Raw genomic sequence first — 26,951 nt, forward strand, 5'->3', positions numbered from 1 at the left:
GCCACCAGGTGGCAGACGAATCGAGATAAACGAAAATCCCTGAAAAATCGCAGGGAATCTCGCGATCGATTTTTAAGTAACTTCCCGGAGAGCTAGAGACTTGAAACTTGGGCCGTGAGTCAGAACCCTGTGACAATGCAACATTTGATCAAAAAAATTTCGCTGGATGGCGCATGGATCGAGATATTAAGAAAATTAATTTTGATTTGGGAATTTTCAAACCATTTTTAACTAACTTCCCGGTGATCTAGAAACTTGAAACTTGGCACACAGTTCGAGGCTTGGTGACAATACAATTTACAAGAAAATTCGGCTAGGTGGCGCGCTAAGTGAGATAACTACAAATCCTTGAAAAACGAGGGGAATCTTGCAATCGATTTTTGAGAAACTTCCCGGTGAGCTGGAGATATGAAACTTGAGCCGTAAGTCAGAACTCAGTGACAATGCAACATTTTATCAAAAATAATTCCGCTAGGTGGAGCATGGATCGAGATATTAGGAAAATTAATTTTAATTTGGGAATCTGTCAATCAATTTTTAACTAACTTCCCGGTTACCTAGAGATTTGTAACTTAGCACATAGTTCGAGACCCGGTGACAATACAATTTATAGAAAACATAGTTCCGCTAGGTGGCGTGCTAATTGAGATAACTACAAATCCCTGAAAAACGAGGGGAATCTTGCTATTGATCTTTGAGTATCTTGAGAGAGACTTGAAACTTGAGCCGTAGGTCAGGACCCGGTGACAATGCAATATATGATCAAAAAAAGTTCGCTAGGTGGCGCATGGCAAATTAGTTTTGATTTGGGAATATTTCATTCCATTTTTTAATTACTTCCCAGTGACCTAGAGACTTGAAACTTGACACACAGTTCGAGGCTTGGTGACAATACAATCTTGCAATCGATTTTTGAGTAACTTCCCAGTGAGCTGGAGATATGAAACTTGAGCCGTAAGTCAGAACTCAGTGAAAATGCAACATTTTATCAAACAAAATTCCGCTAGGTGGCGCATGGATCGAGATATTAGGAAAATTAATTTTAATTCGGGAATCTTTCAATCCATCTTTAACTAACTTCCCGGTTACCTAGCGACTTGTAGCTTAGCACATAGTACGAGACCCGGTGACAATACACGTTATAGAAAACAAAGTTACGCTAGGTGGCGCGCTAATTGAGATAACTACAAATCCCTGAAAAACGAGGGGTATCTTGCGATCGATTTTTGAGTAACTTTCGGGTGAGCTAGAGACTTGAAACTTGGGTCGTGGGTCAGAGCCCGGTGACAATGCAACATTTGATCAAAAAAAAAAAAAAAAAATGCGCTAGGTGGCACGTGGATCGAGATAGTAAGAAAACAAATTTTAATTTGGGAATCTTTCAATCCATTTTTAACTAACTTCCCGGTTACCTACCTTGAAACTTGTTTAGAGGCCTGGTGACAATACAATTTATATAAAACAAAGTTCCGCTAGGTCGTGCGCTAGTCAAGATAACTGGAAATCCTTAAAAAACGGGGGTAATCTTGCTATCGATTTTCGAATAACTTCCCGATGCGCTAGAGACATGAAACTTGGGCCGTAAGTCAGAACCCGGTGACAATGCAATATTTTATCAAAAAAGTTCCGCTAGGTGGCTCAGGGATCAAGATATTGGGAAAACTAGTTTTAAATGGGGAATCTTGCAATCGATTTTTAACAAACTTCCTGGATATCTAGAGACTTGAAACCTGAAATATAGGTTAAAACTCGGTGACAGTGCAATGTTTAATCAAAAAATTTTAGCTATGTAACGAACAAGTCAAACGTTTTAGAAGATTAAACCATGCCTACATGGCTAGCCTCCTGAGTGTTGCAGGCGTTGTAGAATTCCACCTCGTTGAAGGCCCAACTCAATGCACGTCCTTGCTTTCTTTTAGGCGTACGCGACTTTGACCACGATTCTTTTAGACTTTCAGGCGTATGCGAATTTCACTACGATTTTCAGCTGTGCAAATTAAGTAGCTGACAAACGAGTTGGAATTCTCTTCTTATGATGCACAGTCACCAGCAATGAAAATTCACCACATCATCAATTGTGTTGAACTTACTTCCTTAACAATTGTGATCATATTCACCAACAACGTTTTCTTTGCACTATCCGGCTTCGCCAATTATGAGAATAATCGCCAACAAGAATCATTCACCGCATTCATCCTCTTTGTCCAACTCACCCGCTCCACCAATATCAAGAACCTCGGAAAGCTATAATAATTCACCGATTTATATGTAGCACACATAGATCTTTCTACAGTCACCTAAGCCGAATATAGATATAGACGTAGTACGTCCGAGCAACGCCAAAAACGGCGTTAGGAATTACTTAAATTACTAATCAAAGTTGCAATAGCCTTTTTGTAGGCAGTTCTAAAAATTTGAAAATAAAAAGATGATAAAAAAATTTTAAGGACTACCTTTATATAAATGGACCAAAAAATAGAAGGCAATTTTTCCTTTAATCAGACATAATCTTGTTGAATTTTGACTAAAAAACTTTAACAATAGCTCTTGTAAAAGAATTTTGGGATTTAAAATTATAAAAGTAGAGTGCGTGTTAAAATTTTAAATAATCAATTAGTTAATGCCAAGTACATGGTTTGCCTTAAATTGAAAGATTGCGCTCCACCTTTTTAGTTTTAACCCCCGGGATTCTTTTACAAGAGCTATTGTTAAAGTTTTTTAGGCAAAATTCAACAAGATTATGTCTGATGCTGATGAATATTGATTTTTGTGGATACAAAATGAAACACGTCTTACGTTTTATAAAGTTCAAGAAAAAGGAAAGGAAGAAAAAAATTTTTTATTCATTAAATTGACATTTATATGACATTTCACATGGCTGTGTTCAATGCAACATTCTCCCTGAATAATAAGTTTTTTTTTTATACTCAGTTGAGCAGAGCTCACAGAGTATATTAACTTTGATTGCATAACGGTTGGTTGTACAGGTATAAAGGAATCGAGATAGATATAGACTTCCATATATCAAAATCATCAGTATCGAAAAAAAATTCGATTGAGCCATGTCCGTCCGTCCGTCCGTCTGTCCGTTAACACGATAACTTGAGTAAATTTTGAGGTATCCTGATGAAATTTGGTATGTAGATTCCTGGGTACTCATCTCAGATCGCTATTTAAAATGAACGATATCGGACAATAACCACGCCCACTTTTTCGAATCGAAAAAGTGCGATAATTCATTACCAAATACGCATTAAGCGATGAAACTTGGTAGGTGAGTTGAGCTTATGACGCAGAATAGAAAACTAGTAAAATTTTGGACAATGGGCGTGGCACTGCCCACTTTTAAATGAAGGTTATTTAGAAGTTTTGCAAGCTGTAATTTGGCAGTCGTTGAAGATATCATGATGAAATTTGGCAGGAACGTTACCCTTATTACTTTATGTCTGCTAAATAAAAAGTAGAAAAATCGGAGAACGAACACGCCCACTTTTTAAAAATTTTTTTTTTAAATTCCAATTTTAAAAGAAAAGTTAATATCTTTACAGCATATAAGTAAATTATGCCAACATTCAACTCCAGTAATGATATGGTGCAACAAAATACAAAAATAAAAGAAAATTTCGAAATGGGCGTGGCTCCGCCCTTTTTCATTTAATTTGTCTAGGATGCTTTTAATGCCATAAGTCGAACTAAAATTAACCAATCCTTGTGAAATTTGGTAGAGGCTTAGCTCCTAGGACGTTAACTGTTTTCTGTGAAAAAGGGCGAAATCGGTTGAAGCCACGCCCAGTTTTTATACACAGTCGACCGTCTGTCCTTCCGCTCGGCCGTTAACACGATAACTTGAGCAAAAATCGATATATATTTACTAAACTCAGTTCACGTACTTATCTGAACTCACTTTGTATTGGTGTAAAAAATGGCCGAAATCCGACTATGACCACGCCCACTTTTTCGATATCGAAAATTACGAAAAATGAAAAAACTGCCATAATTATATACCAAATACGAAAAAAGGAATGAAACATGGTAATTGTATTGGTCTATTGACGCAAAATATAACTGTAGAAAAAAACTTGGTAAAATGGGTGTGACACCTACTATATTAAGTAGAAGAAAAGAAAAAGTTTTGCAGGGCGAAATCAAAAGCCCTTGGAATCTTGGCAGGAATACTGTTCGTGGTATTACATTTATAAATAAATTAGCGGTACCCGACAGATGATGTTCTGGATCACCCTGGTCCATATTTTGGTAGATATCTCGAAAACGCCTTCACATATACAACTAAGGGCCACTCCCTTTTAAAACCCTCATTAATACCTTTAATTTGATACCCATATCGTACAAACACATTCTAGAGTCACCCCTCGTCCACGTTTATGGAGATATCTCGAAAGGCGTCCACATTTAGAACTAAGGCCCACTCCTTTTTAAAATACTCATTAACACCTTTCATTTGATACCCATATCGTACAAACAAATTCTAGAGTCACCCCTGGTCCACCTTTATGTCGATATCTCGAAAAGGTGTCCACCTATAGAACTAAGGCCCACGCCCTTTTAAAATACTCATTAACACCTTTCATTTGATACCCATATCGTACAAAAAAATTCTAGAGTCACCCCTGGCCCACCTTTATGGCGATATCTCGAAAAGGCATCCACCTATACAACTAAGGCCCACACCCTTTTAAAATACTCATTAACACCTTTCATTTGATACCCATATCGTAGAAAAAAATTCTAGAGTCACCCCTGGCCCACCTTTATGGCGGTATTTCGAAAAGGCGTCCACCTATAGAACTAAGGCCCACGCCTTTTTAAAATACTCATTAACACCTTTCATTTGATACCCATATAGTACAAACAAATTCTAGAGTCACCCCTGGTCCACGTTTATGGCGATATCTCGAAAAGGCGCCCACCTATAGAACTAAGGCCCACGCCCTTTTAAAATACTCATTAACACCTTTCATTTGATACCCATATAGTACAAACAAATTCTAGAGTCACCCCTGGTCCACATTTATGGCGATATCTCGAAAAGGCGTCCACGTATAGAACTAAGGCCCAATCCCTTTTAAAATACTCATTAACACCTTTCATTTGATAACCATATAGTACAAACAAATTCTAGTCACCCCTGGTCCACCTTTATGGCGATATTTCGAAAAGGCGTCCATCTATAGAACTAAGGCCTACTCCCTTTTAAAATACTCATTAACACCTTTCATTTGATACCCATATAGTACAAACAAATTCTAGAGTCACCCCTGGTCCACGTTTATGGCGATATCTCGAAAAGGCGTCCACATATAGAACTAAGGCCCACTCCTTTTTAAAATACTCATTAACACCTTTCATTTGATACCCATATCATACAAACAAATTCTAGAGTCACCCCTGGTCCACCTTTATGGCGATATCTCGAAAAGGCGTCCACCTATAGAAGTAAGGCCCACGCCCTTTTAAAATACTCATTAACACCTTTCATTTGATATCCATATAGTACAAACAAATTTTAGAGTCACCCCTGGTCCACCTTTATGGCGATATCTCGAAAAGGCGTCCACCTATACTCCTTTTTAAATTACTCATTAACACCTTTCATTTGATACCCATATCGTACAAACAAATTTTAGAGTCACCCCTGGTCCGCCTTTATGGCGATATCTCGAAAAGGCGTCCACCTATAGAAGTAAGGCCCACGCCCTTTTAAAATAATCATTAACACCTTTCATTTGATGCCCATATTGTACAAACGCATTCTAGAGTCACCCCTGGTCCACTTTTATAACGATATTCCGAAAAGGCGTCCACCTATAGAACTAAGGCCCGCTCCCTTTTAAAACACTTATTAACACCTTTCGTTTGATACCCATATTGTACAAACGCATTCTAGAGTCAACCCTGGTCCACTTTTATAACGATATTCCGAAAAGGCGTCCACCTATAGAACTAAGGCCCACTCCCTTTCAAAATACTCATTAACACCTTTCATTTGATACCCATTTAGTACAAACAAATTCTAGAGTCACCCCTGGTCCACCTTTATGGCGATATCTCGAAAAAACGTCCACATATAGAACTAAGGCCGACGCTCTTAAATACTCATTAACACCTTTCATTTGATACTCATATCGTACAAAATAAATTCTAGAGTCACCCCTGGTCCACCTTTATGGCGATATCTCGAAAAGGCGTCCACCTATACTCCTTTTTAAATTACTCATTAACACCTTTCATTTGATACCCATATCGTACAAACAAATTCTAAAGTCAGGCCTGGTCCACCTTTATGGCGATATCCCTAAATGGGGTCCATCTATAGAACGATGGCCCACTTCCTCTTAAAATACTCTTTAATACCTTCCATTTGATACACATGTCATACAAACACATTCCAGGGTTACCCTAGGTTCTTTTTACAACATGGTGATTTTCCCTTACTTTGTCTCCACAGCTCTCAACTGAGTATGTAATGTTCGGTTACACCCGAACTTAGCCTTCCTTACTTGTTTTTTTTTTATAATTGAGAATAGTATTTGCGCACATATATGTTTGTAATTTTAACATACTTAGCTTATATATGGCAGAAGGCCCGAATGAAAAATATTCACAAAATTTATAAGAATTAAGTTGGGTGATACCTATAGCTCGTAGTGTTCCTTTAATCACTCATGCCAAAATATCTCAAGAAATGTACCAATTTCGGTTGTGCAACTTGTTTAGTTAAAATGTCATATTTTCGGTCGATACTTGTTTGATGTTAACATGCTTTTCTTTAGCGTTCTGGACAATAAACTTTACTTTAACATCAACGTGTTTTGTTCTGGCAGAGTAATTATTGTTTAACGCTAAATCGATAGCCCCACGGTTATCACAATATACAGAAATCATCTGTGCTGCACTTGGTATCAACTCAGCTCTTAAATATTTCAGCCACGTGGCTTCCTGGATCATTTCAGTCATAGCCATGAAATCAGCCTCTGTTGTTGACAGCGCTATTGTTTGTTGTCGTCGTGTACGCCACGAAATAGCGCCGCCTTGCATTATGAATACAAAGCCCGTCGTTGAGTTCCGTTTGTCAAGATCATTAGCCCAATCCGAGTCACCGAAACCCTCAAGATCGCTTGATGACTTTGTATACGTGATGCCTTTGCAAATAGTGCCTTTTAGGTATCGTAGTAGACGTTTGACTGCCACCCAGTGAGCTTTGCCAGGGTTTTCGTTATACCTGCTAAGTAAATTAACAGCAAAGTTAATATCAGGACGAGTTACCTGATCAACAAATTGCAAGCTGCCGATTCGCATTTCGTATTTCTCCCTATCTGTCTTCGGACACATGTCTTCGCTAATCTTTTGATTCGGGTCTAAAGGCGTTGACGTTGGATTGGCGCTGCTCATTTCAAATCGTTCGATGAGTTCGCTAATGTATTGTGATTGGTCGATGGTGATCGAGTTTTTGGTTTTGTCTCGAGTGATCCTCATTCCAAGGAGTGAAGACGTCTCACCCAGATCTTTCATTTTAAAATGTTTCCTCAGCTCTTCTTTCAGGCTCATTTCACGGTCTAGATTGTTTGAAACAATGAGGATATCGTCGACCCATATGGCAACAATGAGAATTTCTCCATTTATTACAGAATGGAATATACACTGATCAACCTGTGAGCGCTTCAGTCCAAAGCTCAACAATACTTTAGTTAACGCGATGTTCCACAATCGACTAGACTGTTTCAATCCATAAATTGATTTTATCAGTCGACAATATCGACTACAACCATCATCAAACAGCTCGGGCTGATGCATATAAATTTCGGAATCTAGGTCTTCATGCAAGAACGCAGTTACTACATCCATCTGTGTAAGTCGTAAATCAAACTGAACTGCCATGGCTAACAAAAATCGAATCGAGGTATATCGCACCACAGGCGAGAAGGTTTCGTTGTAGTCAATTCCAGGTACTTGCGTAAAACCCTTAGCAACGAGTTTGGCCCTGTACCTTACAATTTCTACATCAGAACTTCTTTTTGTTTTAAACACCCATTTACATTGCACTGGCCTTTTATCCTTTGGCAACTCCGCAAGCGACCATGTTCCATTTTCTGTAAGAGAATTCATTTCCTCTCGCATCGCTTTTTTCCAACACTCACTAGCTTCGCTCGACAAAGCTTGCTATACCGTTTTTGGATCACTCTCTAAAAAGAGCACAAGCATAATTCGGCTTAGGTTTGTTCGCATTTCGACGCGGTCGCGAAATTGTTTCACTCTCAAGATTCGTCGTTGGGTTATCTTCACATGAGCTCTCAATAGTTTCATTGACAGTGGTGTCACTTGAGGTGCCAAATTCTTCAGCGATTGATGAATCATCAGACTCTTGAGCTTCATCCACCCTTGTTTCGAAATCGCTACTATCGTGCACATCATTTAATGAGACAATGACTTGGTTTGTTTTAGAGGTGTCCATCGGTGTGCTCGATGAATGTAACATCTCTACTGATGGTGACTTTTCGCGAAGCTCTGTGACACAGTTGATACGCCTTTTGGTTGTTGGCATATCCAATAAAAATATATTCAATTGCTTTGTCGTCGAGCTTTTTTCGTTTAACATCTGGTACATATGCAAATGCTTTGCAACCAAATACCTTCAAAAATTTCAGATCGGGTGCTTTGCCGCTCCACGCTTCCTCTCGGCTAATCTTGCCACCACGCAGAGGTATACAATTGATTATTTTTGTGGCTGCCATAAGCGCTTCTGCCCAGAAATTCTTCAACAAATTAGCATCGATGAGCATACACCTTACACGGTCAAGTAACGTGCGATTCATGCGCTCCGCTGTGCCGTTCTGCTGCGCCGTATATGGCGTTGAAGTTTGATGGATTATTCCATGCTTTACACAGAATTGCTGCATTCTATTGTTCACAAATTCCTTTCCGTTATCGCTTCTCAATACTTTCAACTTCATTCCCGTTTGAGTTTCCGCCATTTGCTTGAAATCAACAAAACAATTAAATACCTGACCTTTACTTTTTAATGGGTATACAACCACCTTCACAGTAAAATCGTCAATAAACGATACAAAGTAGCGAAAACCACTAATTGATCTTACATTTAATTCGCAAACGTCGGAATGAACTAGTTGCACTGTTAGCCTTTTTGCCCCTTTTTGGGAACGATGAACGACACAGTTTCCCTTTCAAGCAAATTTCACATTTCGATTTCGTTTGACTCACTTTGATGTATGTTGTCAAGGCAAATATGGCCTAATCGACGGTGCCATAATTGCAATTCATCGCTTTTCCCTTTTTGATTTGTGCTTTCAACGTTCTCGACTGAAAACGAGTTACATTTCGGGACATTCAACTTAAACATATCATCTACTAAGCTGCCCGTTGCAATAGTTTTATTAGTGCTTTTGTGAACGACTTTGCAACCCTGACTATTGAAAATCACTTCATGCCCTTTTTGACAATTTGACTAACTGAAATTAGATTCGCACAAATGCCCGGGATATGCTGGACATTCCTCAAAGTTATATTGCTAATTTCACAATGTTTAACAATAGTTTGATCAATGTTACCAGTCTTTTTCACTCTCAACTTCTCATTGTTTGCCACGGTCGCTTCGGTCAAAAGTGGATCCGATATGTTTTGCATAAGTTTGTCGTTGTTTACCATGTGTGCGGTCGCACCACTATCAAAATACCAATCACTTGTCGATGATTTTTGCGAACTATAGGGTACAGCCTTTTCACTCTTGAATTTTGGACATTTTCTTTTGAAATGAGGTCCACCGCATTCAAAGCATTTCACTTTTCTCGGCTTTTGCTTAATATATTTGTGTGAGGCCTTTTTCGCTATTAGTGCTGTAGACTCTTTTGACTCAAATTCAATTTCTTGTAAGAGAATGTTTTTAACGTAGTCGACGGAGAGCTCATCCCCTTTTGTTTCAGTGCTCATTACCATAGGCTTAAAGCCATCTGGCAATCCACACAACATTATCGCACCCGCTATTTGTGCATCAATTTTAAAACCAGCAGATTTTATTTTTGAGTATAATGATAGATTTTGTGTTACATAATCCTGCAATGATTCGCAGTCATCTAACTTTAATAATATCCATTGCTTGAGTAACGCGACCCTTCTCACGATTCCCTTATCTTCAAAAGCAGACACCAATGCATCCCAACCTTGTTTAGCATATGCGCAGCCTTCTATATGTGTGTATACACTTGAATCAACCAGCAGCGTGATTTCAGCTAATGCTTTCAAATTTTTATCCAGCTCATCCTGCTTTGTCTCTACCTTGACTTCCTCTTCACAGTATTTCCACAACCCTTTAGTAATTAAATGAGCTCTAGCTCCAACTTTGCACGTTCCAAAATTTTCTCTGCCTTTCAGGCGCTCAAAGGGCAGTTGTACGTTCATTGCAGCAACAATTTAATCGACCGTAACCTCAACTACTGACTCGAAGTGGGCATACGAAGAAAATGCAAAAGGTAACGCGAAACTGTTCATTTAATTACGAAATATTCTGTTCAAACGGTTTATGCAGTTTTATTTTAACAAAATTTATTAAAATAATAGCGTTAGCCCATAACCTGATGCTGATGAATATTGATTTTTGTGGATACAAAATGAAACACGTCTTACGTTTTATAAAGTTCAAGAAAAAGGAAAGGAAGAAAAAATTTTTTATTCATTAAATTGACATTTACATGACATTTCACATGGCTGTGTTCAATGCAACAGCATTAAAGGAAAAATTGCCTTCTATTTTTTGGTCCATTTATATAAAGGTAGTCCTTAAAATTTTTTATCATCTTTTTGTTTATCGCTAACTTTTAATTAAAACAAGTAAGGAAGGTTAAGTTCGGGTGTAACCGAACATTACATACTCAGTTGAGAGCTATGGAGACAAAATAAGGGAAAATCACGATGTAGGAAAATGAACCTAGGGCAACCCTAGAATGTGTTTGTATGACATGTGTATCAAATGGAACGTATTAAAGAGTATTTCAAGAGGGAGTGGGCCATAGTTCTATAGGTGGACACCATTTAGGGATATCGCTATAAAGGTGGTCCAGGGCTGACTCTAGAATTTGTTTGTACGATATGGGTATCAAATGAAAGGTGTTAATGAGTATTTTAAAAGGGAGTGATCGTTAGTTTCATAGGTGGACGCCGTTTCGAGATATCGCCATAAAGGTGGACCAGGGGTGACCCTAGAATTTGTTTGTACGATACGGGTATCAAATTGTTAGAGCCAATCTGGTAACTCTTTATTTGTCAAGTTAAACACGTTGTATATAAATGCCAATAATGAGAGATAGAAAGAAGACAGAGTTTCCGGTTGCATCTATCAGTGAATTCAATAAAGGTTAGTTCATAGAATTCCTATCGTGTTTTAATCTTGGAATCAATCCACGCACCTTCATCAGTGGCGACGAGGATGGACGAAAAACACTCAATTCAATCCTGCAAAAGTATCAGGAGTCGAGCTCTAGCATGTTGCAAAAAATCCTAGAGCAAAACATGCAGGTAATGCAGAAAATGTTCGCTAGTGAAAGTCACACAAGCGCTACGCCAGTTTTCAGGCATTTCAACAAAAGTGTGGAAAAATGGCTCACGTATATTCAACAAATGGAATTACATTTCGTAGCACACGGAGTCATAGATTTAAATCTTAAGAGAGCGTGCCTTCTGTCCTGGATAGGCACCGAAACCTTTGAGTTGCTTCAAAAGCTATGTGACAACGATCTAAGCGGAAAGTCTTTCAGTGAACTAGTTGATAAGTTAACCAATCATTTTGTCGAAAAACAACACATTCTAGCAGCGCGTTTCAAGTTCTATTCTATTCGAATGAATCCAAATCAAGTACACGCAGAATGGGTTGCTGAACTGCGAGGGGCGGCGAAGGAGAGTTCATTTCAATGTACCAAGCAAGGGTGCAACGAATCTTTCGTAGATTACCATATTCGCGATATGATCATAATGCACACTCCGTATGATAAAGTCCGTAGCGCCGCGTTACAGAAAACAAATCCCAAATTGGAAGAAGTTATGCAAATCGCCTCATTTTATGAAATGACAGTAAAAACTTGTTCAGAGCTTAAAGGAGAGGCAGGCAATAAGGCGAGCGTCAACGTCGTTCGTACAACTACACAACCTAATCGTCGGCATATTAGTAATCGCTCAAAAAGTAAACCCAAATATCAAACAATACTTAAATCATGCGCAAAATGTGGCATCTCGCATCAGCGATCAGAGTGTTTTCATTTCATAAATAAAACCAAGTGCCGAGAGTGCGGCAACATTGGACATCTATCAGCTGTTTGTCAAAAGTCAACAAAAAAATCAACGAGCGAACATAAATCAAAACAAGCAGCAAACAACGAAAGTGTTAATATTTCATCATTTGAGAACATAAGTTCTGTAGAATTAGCTTCAGCAAGCATTGAAAATAATAATTCACATCATTGTGCGGTAGTAGAAGCAGGCGCAGCGAAAGTTTTTGGAAATATTAAAATTAATGGTGAGATATTCGAATTTCTAGTGGACACAGGCCCAACCCACACACTAATTGGCCTTACTTCGTATTCTCGATTAGGAGTGCCAGCTTGTGAACAAACAAGCAAAGTTCTCAAAACGTACGGAGGTGGAACGTTGAAAATGAAAGGTATTATTGACGTAGATGTTCAGTGCGGGGAAGTATCGAAAAAGTTATCACTAGCGGTAGTCGACTCAGAAGCGGCTTCAAACATTCTGGGTATGGATTGGTTTTGGCAACTAGGCTTTTTGTTGGATACATCAGTATCACACAAAAACAATGCAGAATGTACTGCGGTTGGCACAGAATTGGATCAGCAACAAATTCTTCTCTCGCGTTTAAAGCAAGTTGCGGCTCAACATGCCGATGTCTTTTCAAGCGGTCTAGGCATGTGTAAAACTTTCGAAGCAAATATCGCGCTGAAACCCAAAGCAATACCGAAATTTTGCAAACCATATAATATTCCTTTTGCGCAAACTGAAGAAGTTCGTAGCGAACTAAATCGTCTCGTAAAAATAGGTGTACTTAAACCAATTGTGGCAAGCGAGTGGGCAGTGCCTATAGTGCGTATAAAAAAACCAAATTGGCAGTTGCCCATATGCGCAGATTTCAAGGTCGGTGTCAATGCGCAAATAGAAGTTGATCGTTCCCAATCCCAAGAATTGAGGACTTGTTCCGCAAACTACAAGGCGGAAAATAGAAAGGGGTTAATGAGTATTATAAAAGGGAGTTGGCCATAATTCTATAGGTGGACGCCATTTAGGGATATTGCCATAAAGGTGGACCGGGGCTGACTCTAGAATTTGTTTGTGCGATATGGCTATCAAATGAAAGGTGTTAATGAGTCTTTTTAAAAGGGAGTGGGTGGGTGTAGGTGGTCGCCTTTTTGAGATATCGCCATAAAGGTAGACCAGGGGTGACTCTAGAATATGTTTGTACGATATGGGTATCAAATGAAAGGTGTTAATGAGTCTTTTAAAAAGGGAGTGGGCCTTGGTTCTATAGGTGGACGCCTTTTCGAGATATCGCCATAAAGGTGGACCAGGGGTGACCCTAGAATTTGTTTGTACGATACGGGTATCAAATGAAAGGGGTTAATGAGTATTTTAAAAGGGAGTGGGCCATATTTCTATAGGTGGATGCCATTTAAGGATATCGCCATAAAGGTGGACCAGGGGTGACTCTAGAATATGTTTGTACGATATGGGTATCAAATGAAAGGTGTTAATGAGTCTTTTTAAAAGGGAGTGGGCCTTAGTTCTATAGGTGGTCGCCTTTTCGAGATATCGCCATAAAGGTGGACCAGGGGTGACTCTAGAATATGTTTGTACGATATGGGTATCAAAGGAAAGGTGTTAATGAGTATTATAAAAGGGAGTGATCGTTAGTTCCATAGGTGGAAGCCGTTTCGAGATATCGCCATAAAGGTGGACCAGGGGTGACCCTAGAATTTGTTTGTACGATACGGGTATCAAATGAAAGGGGTTAATGAGTATTTTAAAAGGGAGTGGGCCATATTTCTATAGGTGGATGCCATTTAGGGATATCGCCATAAAGGTGGACCAGGGGTGACTCTAGAATATGTTTGTACGATATGGGTATCAAATGAAAGGTGTTAATGAGTCTTTTTAAAAGGGAGTGGGCCTTAGTTCTATAGGTGGTCGCCTTTTCGAGATATCGCCATAAAGGTGGACCAGGGGTGACTCTAGAATATGTTTGTGCGATATGGGTATCAAATGAAAGGTGTTAATGAGTCTTTTAAAAAGGGAGTGGGCCTTGGTTCTATAGGTGGACGCCTTTTCGAGATATCGCCATAAAGGTCGACCAGTAGTGGAATTCACTAACTTATAACGATGCGATTTGTCGAGATTTTAATTAACGATTTTGTCGCTTGCCTTATCGATTGTACTATTTACTAGCTTAGTTTTAACGACTCGCAATAAATGACATTTAAAAGAAAGGTGGCAGCACAGCTTAACGAAACCAAAAAAATGCGAAAAGCACAAAAGAAATGCCAAAAATAAACAAATTCCCTATACTAACTGCTTTTAAAAGTTATTATTGTGCAAGTTTTGAGATACAGTTTGCGTTATCAACAAAAGGTAAGTAAATGCGGAATTAATTTCATATTTCTCGACATAACAAATTTCTCATATTAAAATAGAATGGCGTCATCAATAATACCAATCAAAGGAGAAGCCGTACCACAGCCGAGCAGTTAAGTCGAATGGTGGACTTTTTAATGGAAACTCCGGGATTAGCGGGTTATTGATATTGTTTGATAGTGATATTGTTAAGTTTGACGATACCGAATCGAAGTTTTTACTACCAAAGTAACTATTTTTTAAAATAATTTCCAAAAGAAATCGATCTATGTAAACGAATGAATGAATTTTTTACATTCAAATAAATGTATTATGTGTAAAATTGAGCTGTGTTAAAACCCCATAAGTATTTATTTTAATTTTAAAGGACACGAAGTTCGTTTCTATTGAAATGATATTGTTAAGTTTGACTGTTCGGTATGATGGAAGTTTTCGCTACCAAAGTAGACCAAATATAAAATAAAATACCAAAATGTTTGCTTTACATTCCTGTAGATTTTTTTATTTATAAGTTTGTTAAGTCTGTACTTAAGTATAGTAATTAGCAATAAGTCGGTCTTGAACACGTTTCGCTATTGAAGAGGGTGCGCCTTGATTAACATTGCTATCACTTGGGCTTTGATCTATGTATTCAGTGTCAGGCTCGTGTATGGGTTCACTTAATTGGATGTTATGCAACACTGCGCATGCGTTAACTATTCTACCAGTAAATCCTGGATGATACAAAAGAGTCCTTTGCTGTGATAGGCATCGCCATGTTCCTTTGAGAACACCAAAAAGTCTCTCGACTGGGTTTCGAGCTTTACACAATGCCTTATTGTACCGAAATTTTGGGCTCCCCTCTGGTTGGTTAGGTAAAGGAGTCGTCAGCCAGGGTTCTAAAGGGTATCCAGAGTCACCTGCAAGTAGTTTTGTGTGCGATTTTATTTTCTGGGAAATTTCAGTGCATTAAATACACTTACCTATCAAAAACATGTTGCGGCTACCATTTTCAAAATTTCTCTGCATCACTCTCCGTACTGCAGAGGAGCTCCAGATAAATGCATCGTGCCTTGCTCGTGGGAATTTAGCATTGACATTCAATATCTTTAGGTTGGGGTCACAAATCTGTATATAAAAATATATTATAATCAAAAAAGTACAATACATTTCTTTGAATTATTGCTTTTACCATTTGTACATTTATTGAATGGTATCCATGGTGATTTACATATGCCTCTTCATGATTTCTGGGGCTCATGATCGACACATGAGTGCAATCAATAGCCCCAATAGTACCTCCCACAAATGGTGCAGGTGACGCAGAAAAAATTTCTTTCGCAGCTTGCCGCTCTATTTGAGTCATTGGAAACTTTACTTTATCGAAAAACAAAGAATGGTTGATAGCATTTGTTACGCGATGTATACAGCGGCTTACGTACGACTGGCTCATTGATATGCCCCATTGTTCTCCAACGGGCCGTTGATAACAACCTGTTGCGAAGAAGCGTAAAGCAGTTAGAACCTGAAATTTTTATAATAGTGTTCAATTGAAAATTATATGAAATTCCATGATTTACCTGTTTCTCTGTTGATATCGCAGTTATTCTTGTACCCCTTAATTGACCATCAAGTTGAGAAATAATATCATGAGCCAAGTCTGGGGTTACTCGGTACAGCTTTCGAAACTCCTACTCTCTACTGGTGATGGCCTCAGTAACTCTTCATCTTGTGATAAAACGTATCCCAAGTACTCAAATGCCATTTGATTTATAAATAAAGCAGCTTTTCGTGTTTGAAGGTATTTAATTAAAGCTCCGATTTTTTTTTTTAACTAAGATTGGCCGAAATGTAAATTTCGTGATTTTTAACGCAGCCAATTCACTTGCCGTTTATTTAACAACACAGCTGATCGTCGATTAACGAATATCGATACAAAATAGTTACTGAATAACGAAATCGTTATAGTTATCGATTCGCAAATAAAGCGATGGCAAATATCGTTAAAAAAGTTAGTGAATTCCACTACAGGGGTGACTCCAGAATGTGTTTGTACGATACAGGTATCAAATTAAAGGTATTAATGAGGGTTATAAAAGGGAGTCGTGGTAGTTGTATAGGTGGTCGCCTTTTTGAGATATCGCCATAAAGGTGGACCAGGGGTGACTCCAGACTTTGTTTGTACGATATGGGTATCAAATGAGAGGTGTTAATGAGTCTTTTATAAGGGAATGGGCCTTAGTCCTAAAGGTGGACGCCTTTTCGAGATATCGCCATAAAGGTGGACCAGGGGTGACTCTAGACTTTGTTTGTACGATATCGGTATCAAATGAAAGGTGTTAATAAGTCTTTTAAAAAGGGAGTGGGCATTGGTTCTATAGGTCGTCGCCTTTTCGAGATATCGCCATAAAGGTGGACCAGGGGTGACTCTAGAATGTGTTTGTGCGATATAGGTATCAAATTAAAGTTATTAATGAGGGTTATAAAAGGGAGTGGTGGTAGTTGTATAGGTGGTCGCCTTTTCGAGATACCGCCATAAAGGTGGACCAGGGGTGACTCCAGACTTTGTTTGTACTATATGGGTATCAAACGAAAGGTGTTAATGAGTATTTTATAAGGGAGTGGGCCTCAGTTCTATATCGCCATAAAGGTGGACCAGGGGTGACTCTAGAATGTGTTTGTACGATATCGGTATCAAATGAAAGGTGTTAGTGAGTCTTTTAAAAAGGGAGTTGGCCTTGGTTCTATAGGTGGACGCCTTTTCGAGATATCGCCATAAAGGTGGACCAGGGGTGACTCTAGAATTTGTTTGTACGATATCGGTATCAAATGAAAGGTGTTAGTGAGTCTTTTAAAAAGGGAGTTGGCCTTGGTTCTATAGGTGGACGCCTTTTCGAGATATCGCCATAAAGGTGGACCAGGGGTGACTCTAGAATGTGTTTGTACGATATATGTATCAAATTAAAGGTATTAATGAGGGTTATAAAAGGGAGTGGTGGTAGTTGTATAGGTGGCCGCCTTTTCGAGATATCGCCATAAAGGTGGACCATGGGTGACTCCAGACTTTGTTTGTACGATATGGGTATCAAATGAAAGGTGTTAATGAGTATTTTATAAGGGAGTGGGCCTTAGTTCTATAGGTGGACGCCTTTTCGAGATATCGCCATAAAGGTGGACCAGGGGTGACTCTAGAATTTGTTTGTACGATATCGGTATCAAATGAAAGGTGTTAGTGAGTCTTTTAAAAAGGGAGTTGGCCTTGGTTCTATAGGTGGACGCCTTTTCGAGATATCGCCATAAAGGTGGACCAGGGGTGACTCTAGAATGTGTTTGTACGATATATGTATCAAATTAAAGGTATTAATGAGGGTTATAAAAGGGAGTGGTGGTAGTTGTTCGCTCGACAAAGCTTGCTATACCGTTTTTGGGTCACTCTCTAAAAAGAGCACAAGCATAATTCGGCTTAGGTTTGTTCGCATTTCGACGCGGTCGCGAAATTGTTTCACTCTCAAGATTCGTCGTTGGGTTATCTTCACATGAGCTCTCAATAGTTTCATTGACAGTGGTGTCACTTGAGGTGCCAAATTCTTCAGCGATTGATGAATCATCAGACTCTTGAGCTTCATCCACCCTTGTTTCGAAATCGCTACTATCGTGCACATCATTTAATGAGACAATGACTTGGTTTGTTTTAGAGGTGTCCATCGGTGTGCTCGATGAATGTAACATCTCTACTGATGGTGACTTTTCGCGAAGCTCTGTGACACAGTTGATACGCCTTTTGGTTGTTGGCATATCCAATAAAAATATATTCAATTGCTTTGTCGTCGAGCTTTTTTCGTTTAACATCTGGTACATATGCAAATGCTTTGCAACCAAATACCTTCAAAAATTTCAGATCGGGTGCTTTGCCGCTCCACGCTTCCTCTCGGCTAATCTTGCCACCACGCAGAGGTATACAATTGATTATTTTTGTGGCTGCCATAAGCGCTTCTGCCCAGAAATTCTTCAACAAATTAGCATCGATGAGCATACACCTTACACGGTCAAGTAACGTGCGATTCATGCGCTCCGCTGTGCCGTTCTGCTGCGCCGTATATGGCGTTGAAGTTTGATGGATTATTCCATGCTTTACACAGAATTGCTGCATTCTATTGTTCACAAATTCCTTTCCGTTATCGCTTCTCAATACTTTCAACTTCATTCCCGTTTGAGTTTCCGCCATTTGCTTGAAATCAACAAAACAATTAAATACCTGACCTTTACTTTTTAATGGGTATACAACCACCTTCACAGTAAAATCGTCAATAAACGATACAAAGTAGCGAAAACCACTAATTGATCTTACATTTAATTCGCAAACGTCGGAATGAACTAGTTGCACTGTTAGCCTTTTTGCCCCTTTTTGGGAACGATGAACGACACAGTTTCCCTTTCAAGCAAATTTCACATTTCGATTTCGTTTGACTCACTTTGATGTATGTTGTCAAGGCAAATATGGCCTAATCGACGGTGCCATAATTGCAATTCATCGCTTTTCCCTTTTTGATTTGTGCTTTCAACGTTCTCGACTGAAAACGAGTTACATTTCGGGACATTCAACTTAAACATATCATCTACTAAGCTGCCCGTTGCAATAGTTTTATTAGTGCTTTTGTGAACGACTTTGCAACCCTGACTATTGAAAATCACTTCATGCCCTTTTTGACAATTTGACTAACTGAAATTAGATTCGCACAAATGCCCGGGATATGCTGGACATTCCTCAAAGTTATATTGCTAATTTCACAATGTTTAACAATAGTTTGATCAATGTTACCAGTCTTTTTCACTCTCAACTTCTCATTGTTTGCCACGGTCGCTTCGGTCAAAAGTGGATCCGATATGTTTTGCATAAGTTTGTCGTTGTTTACCATGTGTGCGGTCGCACCACTATCAAAATACCAATCACTTGTCGATGATTTTTGCGAACTATAGGGTACAGCCTTTTCACTCTTGAATTTTGGACATTTTCTTTTGAAATGAGGTCCACCGCATTCAAAGCATTTCACTTTTCTCGGCTTTTGCTTAATATATTTGTGTGAGGCCTTTTTCGCTATTAGTGCTGTAGACTCTTTTGACTCAAATTCAATTTCTTGTAAGAGAATGTTTTTAACGTAGTCGACGGAGAGCTCATCCCCTTTTGTTTCAGTGCTCATTACCATAGGCTTAAAGCCATCTGGCAATCCACACAACATTATCGCACCCGCTATTTGTGCATCAATTTTAAAACCAGCAGATTTTATTTTTGAGTATAATGATAGATTTTGTGTTACATAATCCTGCAATGATTCGCAGTCATCTAACTTTAATAATATCCATTGCTTGAGTAACGCGACCCTTCTCACGATTCCCTTATCTTCAAAAGCAGACACCAATGCATCCCAACCTTGTTTAGCATATGCGCAGCCTTCTATATGTGTGTATACACTTGAATCAACCAGCAGCGTGATTTCAGCTAATGCTTTCAAATTTTTATCCAGCTCATCCTGCTTTGTCTCTACCTTGACTTCCTCTTCACAGTATTTCCACAACCCTTTAGTAATTAAATGAGCTCTAGCTCCAACTTTGCACGTTCCAAAATTTTCTCTGCCTTTCAGGCGCTCAAAGGGCAGTTGTACGTTCATTGCAGCAACAATTTAATCGACCGTAACCTCAACTACTGACTCGAAGTGGGCATACGAAGAAAATGCAAAAGGTAACGCGAAACTGTTCATTTAATTACGAAATATTCTGTTCAAACGGTTTATGCAGTTTTATTTTAACAAAATTTATTAAAATAATAGCGTTAGCCCATAACCTGATGCTGATGAATATTGATTTTTGTGGATACAAAATGAAACACGTCTTACGTTTTATAAAGTTCAAGAAAAAGGAAAGGAAGAAAAAATTTTTTATTCATTAAATTGACATTTACATGACATTTCACATGGCTGTGTTCAATGCAACAGCATTAAAGGAAAAATTGCCTTCTATTTTTTGGTCCATTTATATAAAGGTAGTCCTTAAAATTTTTTATCATCTTTTTGTTTATCGCTAACTTTTAATTAAAACAAGTAAGGAAGGTTAAGTTCGGGTGTAACCGAACATTACATACTCAGTTGAGAGCTATGGAGACAAAATAAGGGAAAATCACGATGTAGGAAAATGAACCTAGGGCAACCCTAGAATGTGTTTGTATGACATGTGTATCAAATGGAACGTATTAAAGAGTATTTCAAGAGGGAGTGGGCCATAGTTCTATAGGTGGACACCATTTAGGGATATCGCTATAAAGGTGGTCCAGGGCTGACTCTAGAATTTGTTTGTACGATATGGGTATCAAATGAAAGGTGTTAATGAGTATTTTAAAAGGGAGTGATCGTTAGTTTCATAGGTGGACGCCGTTTCGAGATATCGCCATAAAGGTGGACCAGGGGTGACCCTAGAATTTGTTTGTACGATACGGGTATCAAATTGTTAGAGCCAATCTGGTAACTCTTTATTTGTCAAGTTAAACACGTTGTATATAAATGCCAATAATGAGAGATAGAAAGAAGACAGAGTTTCCGGTTGCATCTATCAGTGAATTCAATAAAGGTTAGTTCATAGAATTCCTATCGTGTTTTAATCTTGGAATCAATCCACGCACCTTCATCAGTGGCGACGAGGATGGACGAAAAACACTCAATTCAATCCTGCAAAAGTATCAGGAGTCGAGCTCTAGCATGTTGCAAAAAATCCTAGAGCAAAACATGCAGGTAATGCAGAAAATGTTCGCTAGTGAAAGTCACACAAGCGCTACGCCAGTTTTCAGGCATTTCAACAAAAGTGTGGAAAAATGGCTCACGTATATTCAACAAATGGAATTACATTTCGTAGCACACGGAGTCATAGATTTAAATCTTAAGAGAGCGTGCCTTCTGTCCTGGATAGGCACCGAAACCTTTGAGTTGCTTCAAAAGCTATGTGACAACGATCTAAGCGGAAAGTCTTTCAGTGAACTAGTTGATAAGTTAACCAATCATTTTGTCGAAAAACAACACATTCTAGCAGCGCGTTTCAAGTTCTATTCTATTCGAATGAATCCAAATCAAGTACACGCAGAATGGGTTGCTGAACTGCGAGGGGCGGCGAAGGAGAGTTCATTTCAATGTACCAAGCAAGGGTGCAACGAATCTTTCGTAGATTACCATATTCGCGATATGATCATAATGCACACTCCGTATGATAAAGTCCGTAGCGCCGCGTTACAGAAAACAAATCCCAAATTGGAAGAAGTTATGCAAATCGCCTCATTTTATGAAATGACAGTAAAAACTTGTTCAGAGCTTAAAGGAGAGGCAGGCAATAAGGCGAGCGTCAACGTCGTTCGTACAACTACACAACCTAATCGTCGGCATATTAGTAATCGCTCAAAAAGTAAACCCAAATATCAAACAATACTTAAATCATGCGCAAAATGTGGCATCTCGCATCAGCGATCAGAGTGTTTTCATTTCATAAATAAAACCAAGTGCCGAGAGTGCGGCAACATTGGACATCTATCAGCTGTTTGTCAAAAGTCAACAAAAAAATCAACGAGCGAACATAAATCAAAACAAGCAGCAAACAACGAAAGTGTTAATATTTCATCATTTGAGAACATAAGTTCTGTAGAATTAGCTTCAGCAAGCATTGAAAATAATAATTCACATCATTGTGCGGTAGTAGAAGCAGGCGCAGCGAAAGTTTTTGGAAATATTAAAATTAATGGTGAGATATTCGAATTTCTAGTGGACACAGGCCCAACCCACACACTAATTGGCCTTACTTCGTATTCTCGATTAGGAGTGCCAGCTTGTGAACAAACAAGCAAAGTTCTCAAAACGTACGGAGGTGGAACGTTGAAAATGAAAGGTATTATTGACGTAGATGTTCAGTGCGGGGAAGTATCGAAAAAGTTATCACTAGCGGTAGTCGACTCAGAAGCGGCTTCAAACATTCTGGGTATGGATTGGTTTTGGCAACTAGGCTTTTTGTTGGATACATCAGTATCACACAAAAACAATGCAGAATGTACTGCGGTTGGCACAGAATTGGATCAGCAACAAATTCTTCTCTCGCGTTTAAAGCAAGTTGCGGCTCAACATGCCGATGTCTTTTCAAGCGGTCTAGGCATGTGTAAAACTTTCGAAGCAAATATCGCGCTGAAACCCAAAGCAATACCGAAATTTTGCAAACCATATAATATTCCTTTTGCGCAAACTGAAGAAGTTCGTAGCGAACTAAATCGTCTCGTAAAAATAGGTGTACTTAAACCAATTGTGGCAAGCGAGTGGGCAGTGCCTATAGTGCGTATAAAAAAACCAAATTGGCAGTTGCCCATATGCGCAGATTTCAAGGTCGGTGTCAATGCGCAAATAGAAGTTGATCGTTCCCAATCCCAAGAATTGAGGACTTGTTCCGCAAACTACAAGGCGGAAAATAGAAAGGGGTTAATGAGTATTATAAAAGGGAGTTGGCCATAATTCTATAGGTGGACGCCATTTAGGGATATTGCCATAAAGGTGGACCGGGGCTGACTCTAGAATTTGTTTGTGCGATATGGCTATCAAATGAAAGGTGTTAATGAGTCTTTTTAAAAGGGAGTGGGTGGGTGTAGGTGGTCGCCTTTTTGAGATATCGCCATAAAGGTAGACCAGGGGTGACTCTAGAATATGTTTGTACGATATGGGTATCAAATGAAAGGTGTTAATGAGTCTTTTAAAAAGGGAGTGGGCCTTGGTTCTATAGGTGGACGCCTTTTCGAGATATCGCCATAAAGGTGGACCAGGGGTGACCCTAGAATTTGTTTGTACGATACGGGTATCAAATGAAAGGGGTTAATGAGTATTTTAAAAGGGAGTGGGCCATATTTCTATAGGTGGATGCCATTTAAGGATATCGCCATAAAGGTGGACCAGGGGTGACTCTAGAATATGTTTGTACGATATGGGTATCAAATGAAAGGTGTTAATGAGTCTTTTTAAAAGGGAGTGGGCCTTAGTTCTATAGGTGGTCGCCTTTTCGAGATATCGCCATAAAGGTGGACCAGGGGTGACTCTAGAATATGTTTGTACGATATGGGTATCAAAGGAAAGGTGTTAATGAGTATTATAAAAGGGAGTGATCGTTAGTTCCATAGGTGGAAGCCGTTTCGAGATATCGCCATAAAGGTGGACCAGGGGTGACCCTAGAATTTGTTTGTACGATACGGGTATCAAATGAAAGGGGTTAATGAGTATTTTAAAAGGGAGTGGGCCATATTTCTATAGGTGGATGCCATTTAGGGATATCGCCATAAAGGTGGACCAGGGGTGACTCTAGAATATGTTTGTACGATATGGGTATCAAATGAAAGGTGTTAATGAGTCTTTTTAAAAGGGAGTGGGCCTTAGTTCTATAGGTGGTCGCCTTTTCGAGATATCGCCATAAAGGTGGACCAGGGGTGACTCTAGAATATGTTTGTGCGATATGGGTATCAAATGAAAGGTGTTAATGAGTCTTTTAAAAAGGGAGTGGGCCTTGGTTCTATAGGTGGACGCCTTTTCGAGATATCGCCATAAAGGTCGACCAGTAGTGGAATTCACTAACTTATAACGATGCGATTTGTCGAGATTTTAATTAACGATTTTGTCGCTTGCCTTATCGATTGTACTATTTACTAGCTTAGTTTTAACGACTCGCAATAAATGACATTTAAAAGAAAGGTGGCAGCACAGCTTAACGAAACCAAAAAAATGCGAAAAGCACAAAAGAAATGCCAAAAATAAACAAATTCCCTATACTAACTGCTTTTAAAAGTTATTATTGTGCAAGTTTTGAGATACAGTTTGCGTTATCAACAAAAGGTAAGTAAATGCGGAATTAATTTCATATTTCTCGACATAACAAATTTCTCATATTAAAATAGAATGGCGTCATCAATAATACCAATCAAAGGAGAAGCCGTACCACAGCCGAGCAGTTAAGTCGAATGGTGGACTTTTTAATGGAAACTCCGGGATTAGCGGGTTATTGATATTGTTTGATAGTGATATTGTTAAGTTTGACGATACCGAATCGAAGTTTTTACTACCAAAGTAACTATTTTTTAAAATAATTTCCAAAAGAAATCGATCTATGTAAACGAATGAATGAATTTTTTACATTCAAATAAATGTATTATGTGTAAAATTGAGCTGTGTTAAAACCCCATAAGTATTTATTTTAATTTTAAAGGACACGAAGTTCGTTTCTATTGAAATGATATTGTTAAGTTTGACTGTTCGGTATGATGGAAGTTTTCGCTACCAAAGTAGACCAAATATAAAATAAAATACCAAAATGTTTGCTTTACATTCCTGTAGATTTTTTTATTTATAAGTTTGTTAAGTCTGTACTTAAGTATAGTAATTAGCAATAAGTCGGTCTTGAACACGTTTCGCTATTGAAGAGGGTGCGCCTTGATTAACATTGCTATCACTTGGGCTTTGATCTATGTATTCAGTGTCAGGCTCGTGTATGGGTTCACTTAATTGGATGTTATGCAACACTGCGCATGCGTTAACTATTCTACCAGTAAATCCTGGATGATACAAAAGAGTCCTTTGCTGTGATAGGCATCGCCATGTTCCTTTGAGAACACCAAAAAGTCTCTCGACTGGGTTTCGAGCTTTACACAATGCCTTATTGTACCGAAATTTTGGGCTCCCCTCTGGTTGGTTAGGTAAAGGAGTCGTCAGCCAGGGTTCTAAAGGGTATCCAGAGTCACCTGCAAGTAGTTTTGTGTGCGATTTTATTTTCTGGGAAATTTCAGTGCATTAAATACACTTACCTATCAAAAACATGTTGCGGCTACCATTTTCAAAATTTCTCTGCATCACTCTCCGTACTGCAGAGGAGCTCCAGATAAATGCATCGTGCCTTGCTCGTGGGAATTTAGCATTGACATTCAATATCTTTAGGTTGGGGTCACAAATCTGTATATAAAAATATATTATAATCAAAAAAGTACAATACATTTCTTTGAATTATTGCTTTTACCATTTGTACATTTATTGAATGGTATCCATGGTGATTTACATATGCCTCTTCATGATTTCTGGGGCTCATGATCGACACATGAGTGCAATCAATAGCCCCAATAGTACCTCCCACAAATGGTGCAGGTGACGCAGAAAAAATTTCTTTCGCAGCTTGCCGCTCTATTTGAGTCATTGGAAACTTTACTTTATCGAAAAACAAAGAATGGTTGATAGCATTTGTTACGCGATGTATACAGCGGCTTACGTACGACTGGCTCATTGATATGCCCCATTGTTCTCCAACGGGCCGTTGATAACAACCTGTTGCGAAGAAGCGTAAAGCAGTTAGAACCTGAAATTTTTATAATAGTGTTCAATTGAAAATTATATGAAATTCCATGATTTACCTGTTTCTCTGTTGATATCGCAGTTATTCTTGTACCCCTTAATTGACCATCAAGTTGAGAAATAATATCATGAGCCAAGTCTGGGGTTACTCGGTACAGCTTTCGAAACTCCTACTCTCTACTGGTGATGGCCTCAGTAACTCTTCATCTTGTGATAAAACGTATCCCAAGTACTCAAATGCCATTTGATTTATAAATAAAGCAGCTTTTCGTGTTTGAAGGTATTTAATTAAAGCTCCGATTTTTTTTTTTAACTAAGATTGGCCGAAATGTAAATTTCGTGATTTTTAACGCAGCCAATTCACTTGCCGTTTATTTAACAACACAGCTGATCGTCGATTAACGAATATCGATACAAAATAGTTACTGAATAACGAAATCGTTATAGTTATCGATTCGCAAATAAAGCGATGGCAAATATCGTTAAAAAAGTTAGTGAATTCCACTACAGGGGTGACTCCAGAATGTGTTTGTACGATACAGGTATCAAATTAAAGGTATTAATGAGGGTTATAAAAGGGAGTCGTGGTAGTTGTATAGGTGGTCGCCTTTTTGAGATATCGCCATAAAGGTGGACCAGGGGTGACTCCAGACTTTGTTTGTACGATATGGGTATCAAATGAGAGGTGTTAATGAGTCTTTTATAAGGGAATGGGCCTTAGTCCTAAAGGTGGACGCCTTTTCGAGATATCGCCATAAAGGTGGACCAGGGGTGACTCTAGACTTTGTTTGTACGATATCGGTATCAAATGAAAGGTGTTAATAAGTCTTTTAAAAAGGGAGTGGGCATTGGTTCTATAGGTCGTCGCCTTTTCGAGATATCGCCATAAAGGTGGACCAGGGGTGACTCTAGAATGTGTTT

General features: G+C 38.8%; 3 protein-coding genes across 3 annotated transcripts in view; 1 reads left to right on the forward strand and 2 right to left on the reverse strand.

Annotated features, from left to right (window-relative positions):
• LOC137248986 (serine-rich adhesin for platelets) overlaps positions 1-26,951 on the forward strand; it is a 594,115-nt gene that overhangs the window by 153,971 nt on the left and 413,193 nt on the right. The window lies entirely within an intron of this gene.
• On the reverse strand, positions 15,187-16,309 carry LOC137248405 (putative nuclease HARBI1). Its single transcript, XM_067779347.1, has 4 exons — positions 16,218-16,309; positions 15,830-16,162; positions 15,621-15,765; positions 15,187-15,557 (listed from the first exon to the last, which is right to left on the reverse strand). Exons 2-4 carry the CDS (start codon positions 16,088-16,090, stop codon positions 15,187-15,189), a joined length of 777 nt encoding a protein of 258 aa, XP_067635448.1. The 5' UTR covers positions 16,091-16,162; positions 16,218-16,309.
• Positions 25,059-26,181, reverse strand: LOC137248407 (putative nuclease HARBI1). Its single transcript, XM_067779348.1, has 4 exons — positions 26,090-26,181; positions 25,702-26,034; positions 25,493-25,637; positions 25,059-25,429 (listed from the first exon to the last, which is right to left on the reverse strand). Exons 2-4 carry the CDS (start codon positions 25,960-25,962, stop codon positions 25,059-25,061), a joined length of 777 nt encoding a protein of 258 aa, XP_067635449.1. The 5' UTR covers positions 25,963-26,034; positions 26,090-26,181.

This window comes from Eurosta solidaginis, chromosome 4 (genome assembly GCF_040869045.1).
Source record: "Eurosta solidaginis isolate ZX-2024a chromosome 4, ASM4086904v1, whole genome shotgun sequence".
In the NCBI taxonomy this organism is placed as follows: domain Eukaryota; kingdom Metazoa; phylum Arthropoda; class Insecta; order Diptera; family Tephritidae; genus Eurosta; species Eurosta solidaginis.

Bases quoted from the DNA above. Each gene is read 5' to 3' on its own strand.
- LOC137248407 (XM_067779348.1), bottom strand. From the start codon at position 25,962: ATGAGCCAGTCGTACGTAAGCCGCTGTATACATCGCGTAACAAATGCT. The intron at 25,638-25,701 runs GTAAAAGCAATA...TTTTATATACAG, and splicing joins ATTCAATAAATGTACAAATG to ATTTGTGACCCCAACCTAAA. The intron at 25,430-25,492 runs GTAAGTGTATTT...AACTACTTGCAG, and splicing joins CCGCAACATGTTTTTGATAG to GTGACTCTGGATACCCTTTA.
- LOC137248405 (XM_067779347.1), bottom strand. From the start codon at position 16,090: ATGAGCCAGTCGTACGTAAGCCGCTGTATACATCGCGTAACAAATGCT. The intron at 15,766-15,829 runs GTAAAAGCAATA...TTTTATATACAG, and splicing joins ATTCAATAAATGTACAAATG to ATTTGTGACCCCAACCTAAA. The intron at 15,558-15,620 runs GTAAGTGTATTT...AACTACTTGCAG, and splicing joins CCGCAACATGTTTTTGATAG to GTGACTCTGGATACCCTTTA.